Genomic DNA, 16,312 nt, shown 5'->3' on the forward strand with positions numbered 1-16,312 from the left:
ACCACCGCCTTGTGCAGCTGTAATATTGTGTCCCTCATCCTGTACCTGATACCCTGACCGATCAATGTAAGTGCAGTAAACACCACCTTCATCACCCCTGTTCACCTGTGTCGCCAACATCATTGAGCTAAGCACCTGTACCCTAGGCCTATGTTCTACAATACTCCCTAAGGTCCTGCTATTTACTGTGCAAGTTCTGCCCTGGATTGCCCTACCAAGATGTAACAACTCTTGCTTTAACGAATTAAACTCCATCTGCCATTCCTCGTCCATTGGCCAAGTTGATCAAGATCTCATTGTAATCGGAATTTCTAATTTATCCTTTTTTTTTCTTAAAACAAATGTGGCTTAACCTTACAATGATGTCGGTGCTGATTGTTTGCTAAAAATCAGCTTTTTAAATGTTCCCTATTTTAATAAAAATGTTTTTGCAGCCCTGATGGACTGGATCTTGAGGAGAACGGATCATCGGCCAGTGTGCCTTCTTCCCGAAGCCGTTCCACTGTCACTCGGAGGCAAAAGTTTGAGTTGGCAGCTCGGACATTGTTGGCGCGTGCAGGTGATTCAAGTATTCCTACACAGAAAACTCAAGACCATCTGTGGCTTCGACTAACTGGAGAAGGTGTTTCATTTTCAGTTTCAAAATGACGCTATGAAGGCAGGGTAGTAGGAGATTTAGGAGGGACCTGATAGAAGTGTATAACATAATGAGAGGTTTAAAAAAGAACTGCAGATGCTGAAAAAACTGAAGGTAAACAAAAATGCTGGAGAAACCCAGCGGGTGAGGCAGCAGCTATGGAGAAAAGGAATAGGTGACGTTTCAGGTCGAGACCCTTCTTCAGACTAAAGAAGAAAGGTCTCAACCCGAAACGTCACCCATTCCTTCTCTCCATAGATGCTGCCTCACCCGCTTAGTTTCTCTAGCATTTTTGTCAACATTATGAGAGGCATCAATCGGGTAGACGGTCTAAACCTTTTTCCCAGGGTGGAAATCTCAAAGATCAGAAGGTATCAAGATGAGAGAAAGAGCTGGAGATGCTGGGTAAAATCGAAGGTAGACACAAAATGCTGGAGCAACTCAGCGGGTGAGGCAGCATCTATGGAGAGAAGGAATGGGTGATGTTACGGGTCTCGACTCGAAACGTCACGCATTCCTTCTCTCCATAATGCTGCCTCACCCGCTGAATTGCTCCAGCATTTTAGTGTCTACCTTTCATTTTAAGGTGAGAAGGGTAAAGTTTAATGTAGATGTGCGAGATGCATTATTTTACACAGGGTGGTGGGTGGCGGGTTGAACCTGGAATGCGCTGTCAGGGGTGGTGGAGGCAAATACGACAGTGGCATTTAAGAGGCTTTTAGATAGGCACTGGGTTTGTAGGGAATGGAGGGATTTGAATCGCGTGCAGACAGAGGAGATTAGTGTAACTTGGCATCATATTCGACACGGGCATTGTCAGTTGAAGTGCCAGTTCCTGTGCTGTACTTGCACTGTGTTCTAGTGCCGTGATTATGAATTAACTTGGGTTCATTGCAGTATGCACTGTTTACAAATTTACGTCAATTACACCATTTTTCTATGGTCTTTAAAAAGGATTACTCTATAATGTAACCAGCAAAAGATGAAAATATAACTAGAAATATCATTTTTTTTTTTAAATGTGTTTAATAATTTGATAAAGCATTTATTTTACATTTGCAGCAGGTTTGTATCGTTCAGTTCAGGCTCATCGAAATCAAAGCCGACGCGAGGGGACGTCAGTACCACAGGATCCAGGTGCCCTCTATGACTTCAGCCTTGATGAGGAATTGGAGATTGACCTGGACGATGAAGCAATGGAAGCCATGTTTGGTCAGGACTTTGCGAGTGACAGTGATATATTGGGAATGTGGATTCCAGAGGTATTGGACTGGCCGACATGGGTGTGTGCTGCAGCTGCTGCTGCTTTTGCCTACTTGCTTCAAGCTTATGCTTCACAATTGCCTTGACCGTGTGGAGTAGCTTTAACCCTTGTTGATCACGCTGGTAAAAATTGGAGAAAACAATCTAAACTCTGGAAAGATAATATCAGTGGAAAACACGTTGAGATGCATGATTTGTTTGCTTTACTTAGGGAGAAACACCAAAAGGCCTTTAGTTTAGTGCAGAGATACAGCACGGAAACGGGTCCTTCGGCCCACCGACCAGTGTCAAAGTGATCCCCGTACACTAACTCTATCCTACATACTAGAGACAATTTCTACCGAAGCCAATTAACCTACAAGTGTGTACGTCTTTGGAGTGTGGGAGGGAACTGGAGCTCCCAGAGAAAATCCATGTGGTCATAGGGAGAACCTACAAACTCCGTACAGACAGCACCCGTAGTTAGGATCGAACCCAGATCCCTGGCGCTGTAAGGCAGCAACTCTACTGCTGCACCACTGTGGTGGTCCAAATTTGCTTTTGGGCTGTAACCTTGCTATAGGCACAATCCCACTATATCTACAATTATCAATATCTTAAAACAGCAGAGGAACAGATGGAGTTTGAAGGCAAATTTGGGCTAAAGAATTACACTGCTCACATGAAAGCTATTTAACCTTCTGCCTCTCAACATTAGACATTCCCCTTACATAAAAACTTGCTTTGCCCTGAAATATATAAAAAAATCTATAATTGAAGCCATAATGAGTCTGACTTGGCCGCTGTTTTTAACCCTATCTTCCTGAGTTGTAGTTTTATATAAAAGTTTACTCTTTGCATATTTCACATCCGCTATATATTTTACAATTTGAATCAACTGTGAGGATCATTTGGTCAGTTTGCATTGAGCAAAGAAATCTATTCAGTCACTGATGACTAGAGGTAAATATGCAGTTTCTGTGAAACCAGGATTTTCTAATTTCTTATAATCGAAATGCTGCCTAACAAAAATGCTTCTTCAATAAGAGCAACAAAGTCTACATTAGCTATGCCATGAATCTCAGATTAATTCATCCACCACCTCATGTTTCCTGTAGCATAAACTGCATGGTTAAGAATGATGGTGTCGCATACCTTTGGTACTAAATAATGCTGAGATAAGCCAGGCCCTTCATTGAAACAAACTTCCACTTGTATTTTATTTTTATTTTATTTAACCGTTATTTAACCAGGAGAAGTCTCATTGAGATTAAAAATCTCTTTTACAAGAGAGTCCTGGCCAAGACAGGCAGCAGCACAGTTCCATAGTTACAGACAATAATTTAAAAACAACAGAGAACATATAAATAGAGTCACAGTCAGAACATCATCAAACAAAGCATGTACAGACAGAAGAGCCCGCTTCAACATCATTAAGAAGGGATTTAAATCTGTTTATAGAAACCAGCTCCTTAAGTTTCAGTTCATTCTGCAGCTGGTTCCATGCGAAGGGAGCAGCATAACTAAATGCCCTTTTCCCCAGTTCAGTACGGACTTTAGGTACAGTTAGTAAGAACAAGTCCTCAGAGCGGAGCTGATAAGTTCCAGTGCTTTTTCGAATTACATACTTCTGCAGGTATGAAGGAAGAACACCGAGGATAGTCTTATAAATAAGGATATGCCAATGATGGAGTCTGCGGGTGGACAGGGCAAACCATCCAACTTGAGCATACAATGAGCAGTGGTGCGTGAGGGTTTTAAAATTTGTAACAAATCTCAGTGCTCCGTGGTAGACCGTGTCCAAAGACTAGGCATTTTGAAGATGCATTCATATATAAAACATCACCATAGTCCAACACAGACATAAACGTTGCAGCAACAAGTCTTTTTTTGGCTTCAAAAGAAAAACAAGACTTGTTTCTAAAGCAAAAACCTAATTTTATCTTTAGTTTTTTCACAAGTTGCTGGATATGAGGTTTAATAGAGAGAGAATCGTCAATTATAATTCCCAGATATTTATATTGAGACACAGATTCAATCACAGAGCCCTGCAAAGTGGTGATAGGAGGGAGATCCGAGGGCTTTGATTTAGCTTTAGTGAACAGCATAAGCTTTGTCTTGTCAGCATTTAAAACAAGTTTTAAATCACACAGGTTACGTTGCACAGTGTTAAAAACAGTTTGGAGCTGACAGCGAGCCTGATTTGGGGTAGACGCAGAGCAATATATCACTGTGTCGTCAGCATAAAAGTGAAAATTTGCGTTCGTAGCTTTATGATCTAGACTTTTAATATAAATAGTAAATAATAAAGGTCCTAAAACCGATCCCTGTGGCACACCCTTGGATACATTAAGAGAGCTAGAAGTAATACCTTCTGCTCGCACACACTGGGATCTGCCTGATAGATAGTTTTTAAACCAACAGACAGCTTGATCAGACAAACCGATGCTGCATAGTCTTTGTAACATTAAGGCATGATCCACAGTATCGAAAGCCTTTGATAGGTCAACGAAAAGGGCTGCACAGTGTTGCTTATTGTCTAAAAATTCAATAAAATCATTTACTACTTTTAAAGCAGCTGTTGACGTACTATATTTTTTCCTAAAACCAGATTGAAATTCAGATAAAATACTGTTAGTTGATAAAAAAAGTCCTTCAGTTGTTGGTTTACAATGGATTCCAGCACCTTAATTAAAACAGACAGTTTGGAGATGGGCCTATAGTTGTTTAGCACAGTGGGGTCCCCCCCCCCCCCCCCCTTTTAACAGTGGGAGAACAAAGGCAGATTTCCAAATAAGGGGAATTTCGTTTGTCTCCAGGGATAGATTAAAAAGATAAGTCAGAGGCAATGCAATAAAATCAGCGGCTAAATTTAGGAAGTAAGGCTCAAGGTTGTCTGGACCTGCCGATTTTTTTGTGTCTAAACATCTCAGGGCCTTATGCACTTCTGAAAGTGGAACAGCATCAAAAGTGAAGGCTTGTCCCTCAAAAAAACAACTACTATCAGAGCAAGCAGAGGAGCCTTGAGCTGTGTATTGAGAGTTGAAAAGTGAACCAGAGGCAATGAAATGCTCATTAAAACAACCAAGCATGTCAGCCTTTTCATAAATGTGGGTAGAGTCTTTGACAATGCATGGAGGTAGCTCAATAACATTTTTATTTCCAGTTATTGATTTAATGGTTTTCCAAAATTTCAACGGATTGTTTAGGTTATTTGAAGTTTCAGTAACAAAATGATCAGCTTTAGCTTTTCTAATTGCAACTGTGCTTGCATTTCGCAGCTGCCTAAAGAGCAACCAGTCTGATCCAAGACCAGTACTCCTGGCTTTAGACCATGCCACATTGCGCTCATGGAGTAAAATGGATAACTCTGACGTGAACCATGCATTATCCCTGCCCCTTATTCTATACTTCCTAAAAGGAGCGTGCTTGTTAACAATTTCAATAAAACCATCATAAAAGAATTTCCAGGCATTTTCAACATCAGGAATTACATTAATTTTCTCCCAGCCAAAGAGAAACAGGTCATGAAAAAATGCTTGCTCCACAAAATGTTTCATGTCCCGCTTTATGATGCCACGCCGTTTGGTTTTAGGAACTTTTGTATTTCTTACTGTTGCAATGACACAGTGGTCACTGATGTCATTTGCAAAAACAGAAGCAGCAGAATATTTATGAGGAACATTAGTTAAGATAAGATCAATTAAAGAAGATTTTTCCGGACATTTCAGATTAGGTCTAGTAGGACTGTCAACAATCTGAAAGAAATTAAACGAATCACAAAATGCTTTAAAATCATCTGATGCTGGTAGCAGCCAGTTCCAGTTTAGGTCACCAATAAGGACAATTTCATTAAAGTTCAACCCGGATAAAAGCTCCATTAAAGATGGTAAGGTGCAGCTGATAGCTGAAGGTGGCCTATAGCAACCGACGACAGTGATGTGGAGAGTTTATGAGATTTCCATGTCAAGAGCCAGAAGTTCAAATTGCTTACTCACTGATGTAGAGAGACGGATCTTCACATGAAACTTAGATTTGACATAGACTGCGACCCCTCCGCCTTTCTTGGGTCGGTCAGCCCTATACACATTGTAGCTGTCAATGTTGATGTCCTTGTTTAAAACTGCTTTGTTTAGCCAAGTTTCAGATATGACAATAACATCAGCATCAGTTGAATGACACACTTCATGATTTCCCCAAGGGCTTGTCAGACAAATAATGTTCAGTCATTGTAATGTGGCAAGCATAGCAGCAAGTTTGAGGGTGTTTGCCAACAAGGGCAATATTGAGATAGCATGTGATTGCTTCATGCCTGCCATCCTGCTGGCCATAAATAAGGTGACATTCATATTAGATAGAGACATCAACTTGTTGTTCCACCAATAAATTCATCCACCATTGAGTGTGTTTGAACCTGTTGCCTTGTTTCATAATGGCTTTAATTTTGGTTCAGAGTTAGCAAACTGAAGGTTTAATATTAATCACCCATTTTTGATGCTGGTGTTATGATTTATTGTGGTACTCAGTTGCTTCCCAGTTTTACATGAACCTACACCTGTTTCCTGGGCTTTATCTATCATCACTTGTAACAGAAGTAAACACTTGTTACTTAGTCTTAAGCAGTAATTTTCAGAATCTTGACATTTGTTTCCAACATAGCAAGAGAGGGGAAAACATTGGCCAAAGAAAGGGCAGCTAGGTAGGTGGCTGAGAGCATTCAGCAATGTGGACAGGCTGCAGAATTGATAGTAAAGGGGATGTTTACTCTTCCTTATTCCACTGTTTCATGCTCAATAATGGTCTAGGCTCCATTCAAAACAACCTTCACAATGTTTGAGCACCTTGAACTGGTTGCTCTTATTCCATATGATTCTATACTGGCAGCTGAGCTCAGTGACAATGCCAGCGACACAGTGGTCTCCCACTGCAGCACATTCATGCTGGCTACACAATATAAATAATGCATTTCGTAATTACTTACATTTTCCACAAACCGCAGTTTCCTCTCATCCTGCAATAATCTAGGACTTGTGTATTTACACATTGCCTGCCTGATCTCTTTAGCTTCAGCCTTGATCATTGTCTAACGGGCGTAGAGGGGACCACCTACAGCAACACAGCACCCAATCTCTAGTTTTCTTCAAATCAGTCCAACACATGGAGAATGTATCATTCAAAAAATGAAGAATACCTGCAGGATAATCTGTTTTTGAAATAATACTAACAGTCTGCTTTTGATTGCTGCACATTAAAAATTGCTTTTGATTACTTTTAGAAATCAAATTGTAGAATATTTGTTGGTGAGTTTCTGCTCAACATGACCCTTTGTTTATCTGCAGCATGTTTGTGAGTCTGACGAACGAGACGAATTGGTCATCTGTGAACTTTGCGATGCCAATGTTACGCAGTTTAACCATCACATGAAGAAAAACCACCCCGGCTGTGGACGGAGTGCCAATCGGCAGGGCTACCGCAGCAATGGCTCTTACGTTGATGGGTGGTTTGGTGGGGAGTGCGGGAGCGGCAATCCATATTATCTCTTGTGCAGCAGCTGCAGAGACAAGTACCTTGCGACAAAGAGCAAGACAAAAGTCCCAGTTTCAGAAAGGTAAGGGAAGATCAATGGAAATGCTTTCAAATAAAAGGTCATCACTTAATCCACCTCCTTAAAAATTCCAAGGAACTTTTCTCACATTTTTCCATGAATTCTAAAACTGAAAATTGGCTCCTTTAAGTTTATAATTCATTTTTGCTCGCTACCAGAAGGGTGTAAGTTATATGCAGAAATGTTTTAATATTTAATATATTTCTCTTTGAAAATTCTCACCATCAATATTTAGCGCTCTATTTTTAAATGTTGTTACCCATAAATCTCAAGACATTGCCCAAAGGATATGGGCCTCAATGGTTTGGCCAATATTTAATTTCCAACCTTAACTAACCTTGCAAGGAGACTTCACAATAGAAGAGAGTTACCCACAGTGGTCTGAGTTGGAGCCAGTTACAGACCAGGCGTGGGTAAGATGGCCACATTTCCCTCTTGAAATGTCAAGAATCATCCAGATAGTTACCATTGCAGTATTATGTGCACAAATATTTAATTTCAATCAAAGATCAATTATATAGGAGAATAATGAAATTGTTGTGTTTAGTTTAGAGTCTGCACTGGCCAGCGATCCCTGCACATTAACACGAGGGACATTTTTTACATTTATACCAAGCCATTTAACCTACAAACCTGTACGTCTTTGGAGTGTGGAAACCAACGATCTTGGAGAAAACCTGTGCAGATTACGGGGAGAACGTACAAAGTCCATACAGACAGCAACCGTAGTCAGGATTGATCCCGTGTCTCTGGCGCTGTGAGGCAGTAACTCTATCGCTACGCCACTGTACTGCCCAAATTCCTCGATGTCTGTGTTTTCCTTCCATACCAAAACTTGCATTGTGGGAACTACAGAGTGCAGACCACACCTGGAGGCTGCTTCCATGATGTTGGTTTAAGCATGTGTGGCCTTTGGATGCTGGAGGCCTTTCATGATGTTATGAAGCCACCTTCTTTATTACTGCAATGGGAGTAGTCCATTCCTGGAGCCCTGTTCTGTGAATCCTCGCAGTGAAACATTTAGAATAGAATAGAATAGAATAGAATAGAATAGAATAGTTTCTTTATTGTCATTGTAACATGGACCATGTACAACGAAATTTAAAATGTCAGCCAGTCAGTGCAGCATTTATTGTTGTGCCAACTATTCCTTGGGGACCTGCAGCAACATCTGCCTAACTTCACTACCATTCCACCACCCTACAGCCCTTAGGCATGCAGGTGCAGCAGGCAATGAAGAAAGCGAATGGTATGTTAGCTTTCATAGCAAAAGGATTTGAGTATAGGAGCAGGGAGGTTCTACTGCAGTTGTACAGGGTCTTCGTGAGACCACACCTGGAGTATTGCGTACAGTTTTGGTCTCCAAATCTGAGGAAGGACATTATTGCCATAGAGGGAGTGCAGAGAAGGTTCACCAGACTGATTCCTGGGATGTCAGGACTGTCTTATGAAGAAAGACTGGATAGACTTGGTTTATACTCTCTAGAATTTAGGAGATTGAGAGGGGATCTTATAGAAACTTACAAAATTCTTAAGGGCTAGATGCAGGAAGTTTGCTCCCGATGTTGGGGAAGTCGAGGACAAGGGGTCACAGCTTAAGGATAAGGGGGAGATCCTTTAAAACCGAAATGAGAAGAACTTTTTTCACACAGAGAGTGGTGAATCTCTGGAACTCTCTGCCACAGAGGGTCGTCGAGGCCAGTTCATTGACTATATTTAAGAGGGAGTTAGATGTGGCCCTTGTCGCTAAGGGGATCAGAGGGTATGGAGAGAAGGCAGGTACGGGATACTGAGTTGGATGATCAGCCATGATCATATTGAATGGCGGTGGAGGCTCGAAGGGCCGAATGGCCTACTCCTGCACCTAGTTTCTATGTTTCTACTCCCCCTTCCCCATCACGATTTCCAGCCAAACACCCCCTGACCCTTGAGGCACCACCAAAAGCTGATCACCTTTCCACAACTCCACCCACAACATCATTGAAATTGTTTCAGATATATTTTGTCTGATGATTTTGGGTTTGTTTTACAGATACAAAGGCCAGGCACCTGATCTGATAGGCAAGCAAGAGAGCATCTATGAAGGTAATCATTCACTGATCAATTAAATCCTGCTGAAAGGTCATCAACCTAAAAGGCTAACTCTTCTGTCACCAGAGACAGAAGAGTCTTCCCTGCTCAGTATTTCCAACATTTTCTATTTTTGTTCAATTAAATTGATGGATATAACCAAATACATTAGTTAGATTACGAAACATTAGTAATTTTAATTTCATTAGAGGATGAAAAATGTATTTTGCCTGGTTTTCCCCAAGCCATGTGAGAGAGAGCTGGTGGTACTATTGTGTACTGGTATTATGCACAAGCACAAATGATGCATGAGAGTGATATATGATCCACTTCCCAACAGAGGAGTAGCATTCGCCGATCCAAACCCTTACTTGTGCTACAGTGTGCAAACAGGCCCTTCGGCCCAACTTTCCCGCGCTGACCAACATGTCCCATCTACACTACTCCCACTTGCCTGCATTTGGTCCATATCCCTCTAAACCTATCCTATACAGGTACCTGTCTAAATGTTTCTTAGACGTTGCATTAGTTCGTGCCTACCTCAACCACCTCCTCCGGCTGTTTGTTCCATACCCCTACCACACTTTGTATAAAAAAAACAACAACAAAACACAATTACCCCACAGTTCCTCTTTCCCCCTTTACCTTAAACCTATATTAAGTCCTCTGGTTCTCGATTCCCCTACTCTGGGCAAGAGACTGTGTTTACCTAATCTATTCCTCTCATGATTTTGTACACCTCTCTCATCACTTATCCTCCGGCGCACTAAGGAATAAAGTCCTCGCCTGCTCAACCTCTCCTTTTGCTCAGGCCCTCGAGTCCTGGCATCACCCTCGTAAATCTTCTCTGCACCCTTTCCAGCTTGACAACATCAAACTGGTGGCTGATCTGTACCTGTCTTCATTGATTGCCTGGCAAAAATCATCAATTAGCTATAATGTTATTAATTAGGTTATTATCTGCTACTTTGTGTTGGAGAGTGTTAATTGTTTCCTGAAATCTCTGTTATGACTAATATTTTGTTTTACGTTCCTTAAGTTAATTTAATTGTACCTCTTTGTGTCACTGATTTTTTATTTAAATTCCTAATCCTTTTATTTTTCTTATCCTGCAGTCCTTTCCTTCAATTGCTCCCCTTATTCATTAGTGTATAGTTTGTTCTTTCCCACTGGTTATCTTATTAGAAAATATTCCCTTGTTGTTCTGCATTGGTGTTTGCATGTATTGTTGCCCATAATATTGTCCCAATTGATAGGTCAGCACCCTAAACTTAGCCTTTCTAATGTCAGTTAACCTCCTCCTTGACATGCTCCTATCCTCATTACCTGTCATCATTATTTTGTTACTCTTGCAGAAGACTGGGACATGTTGGACCTTGATGAAGATGAGAAACTGACCGGAGAGGAAGAGTTTGAAATGTTAGCGGGGCCTCTTGGCCTGAGTGATCGCCGAATCGTACCCGAGCCTGTGCAGTTTCCGGACAGTGATCCACTGGGAGCATCTGTCGCCATGGTAACAGCAGCCAACAGTATGGAAGAGACTCTCATACAAATAGGTTGGTCTAAAAAGTTTACAGTTTAGTTTAGAGATACAGCGCGGAAACAGGTCCTTTGGCCCACTGAGTCCACACCGACCAGCGATTTCCCCTGTACACTAGCACTATCCTAAACACTAGGGACAATTTACAATTTTTACCGAAGCCAATTAACCAACAAACCTGTACGGTTTTGGAGAGTGGGAAGAAACCGGAGCACCTGGAGAAAACACACTTGGTCACAGGGTGAATGTACAAACTCCGTACAGACAGCACCCATAGTCAGGATAGAACCCGGGTCTCTGGCGCTGTAGGGCAGGAACTTTACCGCTGTGTCACTATGCCGCACGATCTTATAAAGGATAAATTAAAATTGTTGAAGTCGGGTTACTGAAGTGTGAAGATGGACCACAACCAAAGCCGTTTTCAAACATAGATTATTTTCTTTCATTCATGGACTGTTGCTGCTGAAAATTATAAAAATAGTTTGTAATTGGCAAAATAAATTATAAAATCAGTGAAGGAAATGACGTAGTATTTTCCATTTTTTTCACAAATTCCCTTCTCAAAATAAATTATTTCCACTGACTTTTGATGCTGGTAGCTTTGCAAGGAGATGTTATGTTACTGTGTTATTGCCATTCATCATAATAACTATGCATTGCACGCTGACCATTGACTATTCCCATTGCACAATCTTCAAACTTTTCACATATTTTAGCTCCCTGTTTTGCTGATTGGCTTTTGACATCTCTTCTCTCCATGGTGCGTGTTCTGTTCCATTGTCTTTCTGCCAACGTTGTGCGATTGTTGGCCTGCAAGAGTAACTTGAGTGATCTGAAAAGGGGAAGGGTGATGCATGTTGTGGAGAAGAGAAGGTGAGCTTCATCAAGGGAGAGCTTCATCAAGGGAGAGTGCATATTGTCTCAGTAATAACTCTCCACAAATGCTGATGCCACAAAATAAAGAACTTGCTTTTACATAGGTAGACACAAATGCTGGAGAAACTCAGCGGGTGAGGCAGCATCTACGGAGCGAAGGAAATAGGCAATGTTTCGGGTCTAAACCCTTCTTCAGACTGATGTGTGGGGTGGGGGGCAAAGCAAGAAGAAGAAAGGAAGAGGTGGAGCCAGTGGGCTGTTGGGAGAGCTGAGAAGGGGATGAGAAAGTAGGGACTACCTGAAATTACAGAAGTCAATGTTCATACCGCTGGGGTGCAAACTGCCCAAGCGAAATATGAGGTGCTGCTCCTTCAATTTACCGTGGTCCTCACACTAGCCATGGAGGAGGCCCAGGACAGAAAGGTCGGATTCAGAATGGGAGGGGGAGTTGAAGTGCTGAGCCATCGGGAGATCAGGTTGGTTATTGCGAACCAAGCGGAGGTGTTCGGCGAAGCGATCGCCAAGCCTACGCTTGGTCTCACCGATGTAGAGCAGTTGACACCTAGAGCAGCGGATGCAATAGATGAGGTTGGAGGAGGTGCAGGTGAACCTCTGCAGCACCTGGAAAGTCTGCTTGGGTCCTTGAATGGAGTCAAGGGGGGAGGTGAAGCGACAAGTGTAGCATTTCTTGTGGTTGCAAGGGAAAGTGCCTGGAGAGTGGATGGTTTGGGTGGGAGTTGCGGAGGGAGCACGAATTGAACATCTTCAAAGTAGGCATACTTTGAGAATATTTCGCAGTGGAGTGGACAAATGTTTAAGAAGGACTGCAGATGCTGGAAAATCAAAGGTAGATAAAAATGCTGGAGAAACTCAGCGGGTGAGGCAGCATCTAAGGAGCATCTATCTTTTGCTCCATAGATGCTGCCTCACCCGCTGAGTTGCTTTTACATAGTATCTTTCATGGTATTGGAGACCTGAAGTATTCCGCAGGTAAGCACTTTTTGGAATGTAGCTACCATTGCGTTGAATCACATGCTGTAGGAACTCCTTGTCCCCGCAAATCATTGTGCGTCTTTATATCCTTGGGTGTGAAGGGGGGGTCCGAAACGTCACCTATTAGTCCTTTTCTCCAGAGATGCTGCCTGAGCTACCAGCACCATCTTCAGTGTAAAGCAGTAAACGTTGTTCCTTCCCATACACTTTATATCCCTTCTGCGCCTAACCATTTCTGCTACTTTTCTCACAATGTAAGATAATTTTCATGTTCTCTGTTTTAGGTTGCCTTGGGTCGGTAGATAAATATTCATCGGGTCGGATAACGCTTGGAGAACAGGCGGCTGCCCTGCTCAACCCACACGACCGGGTCATGGCCCTGAGGAGAGTGACGGCGGCAGCACAGGTTCTTCTCGCCAGGACCATGGTGATGAGAGCTCTCTCATTGCTCTCCGTCAGGTGAGAGCATCCACCTTTGTACCAAAGTGTTGCTTAGTCCTAGAATGGCGGTGATGGCTCGAAGGGCCAAATGGCCTACTCCTGCACCTACTGTCTATTATCTATTGATATGTGGAAGTCTTGGATCTTCAAGTAATTAGTTCTTTTTTTTTTTCTGCTTTTTAATAACATTTTTGTCAGAGGGTGGTGAATCTGTGGAATTATTTGCCACAGAAGGCTGTGGAGTCAAAATCAGTGGATATTTTTAAGACATAGATAGATTCTTGATTAGTACAGGTGTCAGGTTATGGGGAGAAGGCAGGAGAATGGGGTTAGGAAGGAGAAATAGATCAGCCATGATTGAATGGCGGAGACGATGGGCCAAATGGCCGAATTGTACTCCTATCACTTATGATCTAATCCTAGAAATGCATTTTGGAATGCAAAATTTCAGCGCTTCTGTATTCTTCATATATATGTGTAATGACTCACTGGAACTGAATGCAATATGATCGAATGCAAGATTTGGCACGGGCTTAGCATAATCTCTCTCCCTTTCACATTTGTGAAGGGGAAGTCCTGTTTAACGAATCTGCTCGAATTCTTTGAGGAAGTAACAACCCGGGTGGATAAAGGGGAACCGGTGGATGTGGTATACTTGGACTTCCAAAAGGCTTTTGACAAGGTGCCACATAAGAGACTATTGCTAAAAATAAAAAATTATGGGATTGGGGGTAATATATTAGCATGGGTAGAGGATTGGCTAACAAATAGGAAGCAGAGAGTGGGGATAAATGGTTCATACTCGGGATGGCAACCGGTAACTAGCGGGGTTCCGCAAGGGTCGGTGCTGGGACCCCAGTTGTTCACAATTTATATAAATGATTTGGAGGAGGGAACCAAGTGTAATATATCAAAATTTGCGGACGATACAAAAATGGGAGGAAAAGTAGGGGATGAGGAGGATAGGAAGAGTCTGCAAAAGGATATAGATGAGCTAGGTGAGTGGGCAACAACTTGGCAGATGAAATTTTTAATACTAATAAATGTGAAGTCATTCACTTTGGGAAAAAAAAATGATAGGGCAAGTTATTTTCTAAATGAGGAGGAGCTGCGTTGTAATGCAACGCAAAGGGATCTAGGGGTATTAGTACATGAATCACTGAAAGTTAGTATGCAGGTGCAGCAAGCAATCAGGAAGGCCAATGGAGTTTTGGCCTTTATTGCTAGGGGGATTGAGTATAAAAAACACGGAGGTCTTGCTGCAGCTGTACACAATATTAGTGAGACCACATTTGGAATACTGTGTACAGTTCTGGGGTCCATACTTAAGAAAGGATGTACTAGCCCTGGAGGCAGTGCAGCGAAGGTTTACAAGATTAATTCCTGCAATGAGGGGATTGACATATGAGGAAAGGTTAAGTAGGCTGGAACTCTACTCTTTGGAGTTTAGAAGAATGAGAGGCGATCTCATTGAAACATAAAGATCGTGAGGGGGCCTTGATCGGGTGGATGCACCGAGGATGTTCCCAATGATCGGGAAACTAGAACTAGGGGACATAGTTGCAGAATAAGGGGGGGCTCTTTTAAAACTGAGATGAGGAAGAACTTCTTCACCCAGAGGGTGGTTAATTTACGGAATTCACTGCCCCAGGGAGCAGTGGAAGCCTTTAAATATATTTAAGACTAAAATAGATGTTTTTTTAGCTGCCAAGGGGATAAGGGGCTACGGGGAGAGGGCAGGGATATGGACCTAGGTATGGTTAGTATAGTAAGACCTGAGTGATCTCCTGGACAAGTGTCGATCGCCTAGATTGGGGTCGGAGAGGAATTTCCCGGATTTTTTTCCCGAATTGGACCTGGGTTTTTATCCGTTTTTTTGCCTCCCCCAGGAGATCACGAGGTTCTTGGGGTGGAGAGGGGTGATAGCGGTATAAAGGGGAGGGTAGTGTCTTGTGTTCTGTGTCTTGTGTCTACTGTTTGTGGGTGTGTCTGTTTAGTGTTCAGCCATGAGCGAATGGCGGTGCGGGCTCGATGGACCTGGTGGTCTGCTCTCGCACCTACTTTCTATGTTTCTATGTTTCTATTTATCCCAGCAGAAATAAACTCTATGCAATAACATTTTTATATCAACTGCTTGAAATCCTTTTTGGAAGCAAAAATAGTTCTTCTTAATCCATGTTTATGCCCAGCATAATTGACAAATTTGCATTTTCATAGCTTGTGGTATCTGCCTTGCAAGAGTCTCCAAAGACTTGACATTGTGGTGCTTTTGTCATGCACAAGAGGATGCTTATGTTGGACAATGTGTCAGTGCAACTCCTTGACTACAGTGCGAAAGGGTATAAAGCCCCTGTCCTTGGCACGCTAATTACGCGACCTCGTGGTCGCGTTGAAGCGCGACGGTCCCGCGTGACGTCATCTGGAGCGGGTGACGTTATTTGAAGATGGACGCAAAATTCAGGAGTAACTCAGCGGGACCGGCAGCATCTCTGGAGAGAAGTAATGGATGATGTTTCGTGTCGAGACCCTTCTTCAGTCTGAAAGAAGGGTCTTGACCCGAAACGTCATCCATTCCCTCGCTCCAGAGATGCTGCCGGTCCCGCTGAGTTATTCCAGAATTTTGTGTCTATCTTCAATTTTCTTGGCCCCGCTCTGGGAGTAGAAGTGGGGGTGGATCCGGACCTCAATGGCCGTGAGCCCCAGGCCAAGTTCGGCGATCGTTTGCCTGCTTCTGCCACTATTGGAGGTGAGACGTTGCGTCGCGCCAGGGTCTTTGGCCTATCCCACTTTAGCCGTCAGTCACGCGACAGGCCGTTGGCGCGCGAAGATTTAGTTTGATACAAAATGTCGGAGCGCCGAGCGATATTGCGCACAACTCCATACCCCTCCACGCTTCGCAGTGGGACCG

At 42.7% G+C, this 16,312-nt stretch overlaps 1 protein-coding gene across 9 annotated transcripts in view; it reads left to right on the forward strand.

Moving 5' to 3' along the window:
- herc1 (HECT and RLD domain containing E3 ubiquitin protein ligase family member 1) overlaps window positions 1–16,312 on the forward strand; it is a 281,473-nt gene that overhangs the window by 210,931 nt on the left and 54,230 nt on the right. For 5 of the 9 annotated variants that reach the window (XM_055662723.1, XM_055662728.1, XM_055662727.1 and 2 more), the window contains exons 43-48: window positions 435–622; window positions 1,700–1,920; window positions 7,219–7,487; window positions 9,517–9,569; window positions 10,910–11,110; window positions 13,248–13,422. In XM_055662723.1, the coding sequence (XP_055518698.1) occupies window positions 435–622; window positions 1,700–1,920; window positions 7,219–7,487; window positions 9,517–9,569; window positions 10,910–11,110; window positions 13,248–13,422 (1,107 nt within the window). The remainder of the gene's footprint in view (window positions 1–434; window positions 623–1,699; window positions 1,921–7,218; window positions 7,488–9,516; window positions 9,570–10,909; window positions 11,111–13,247; window positions 13,423–16,312) is intronic. The other 4 variants (XM_055662729.1, XM_055662732.1, XM_055662725.1 and 1 more) reach the window with 3 other exon arrangements.

Source organism: Leucoraja erinacea, chromosome 36, assembly GCF_028641065.1.
Source record: "Leucoraja erinacea ecotype New England chromosome 36, Leri_hhj_1, whole genome shotgun sequence".
NCBI classification, from domain to species: domain Eukaryota; kingdom Metazoa; phylum Chordata; class Chondrichthyes; order Rajiformes; family Rajidae; genus Leucoraja; species Leucoraja erinaceus.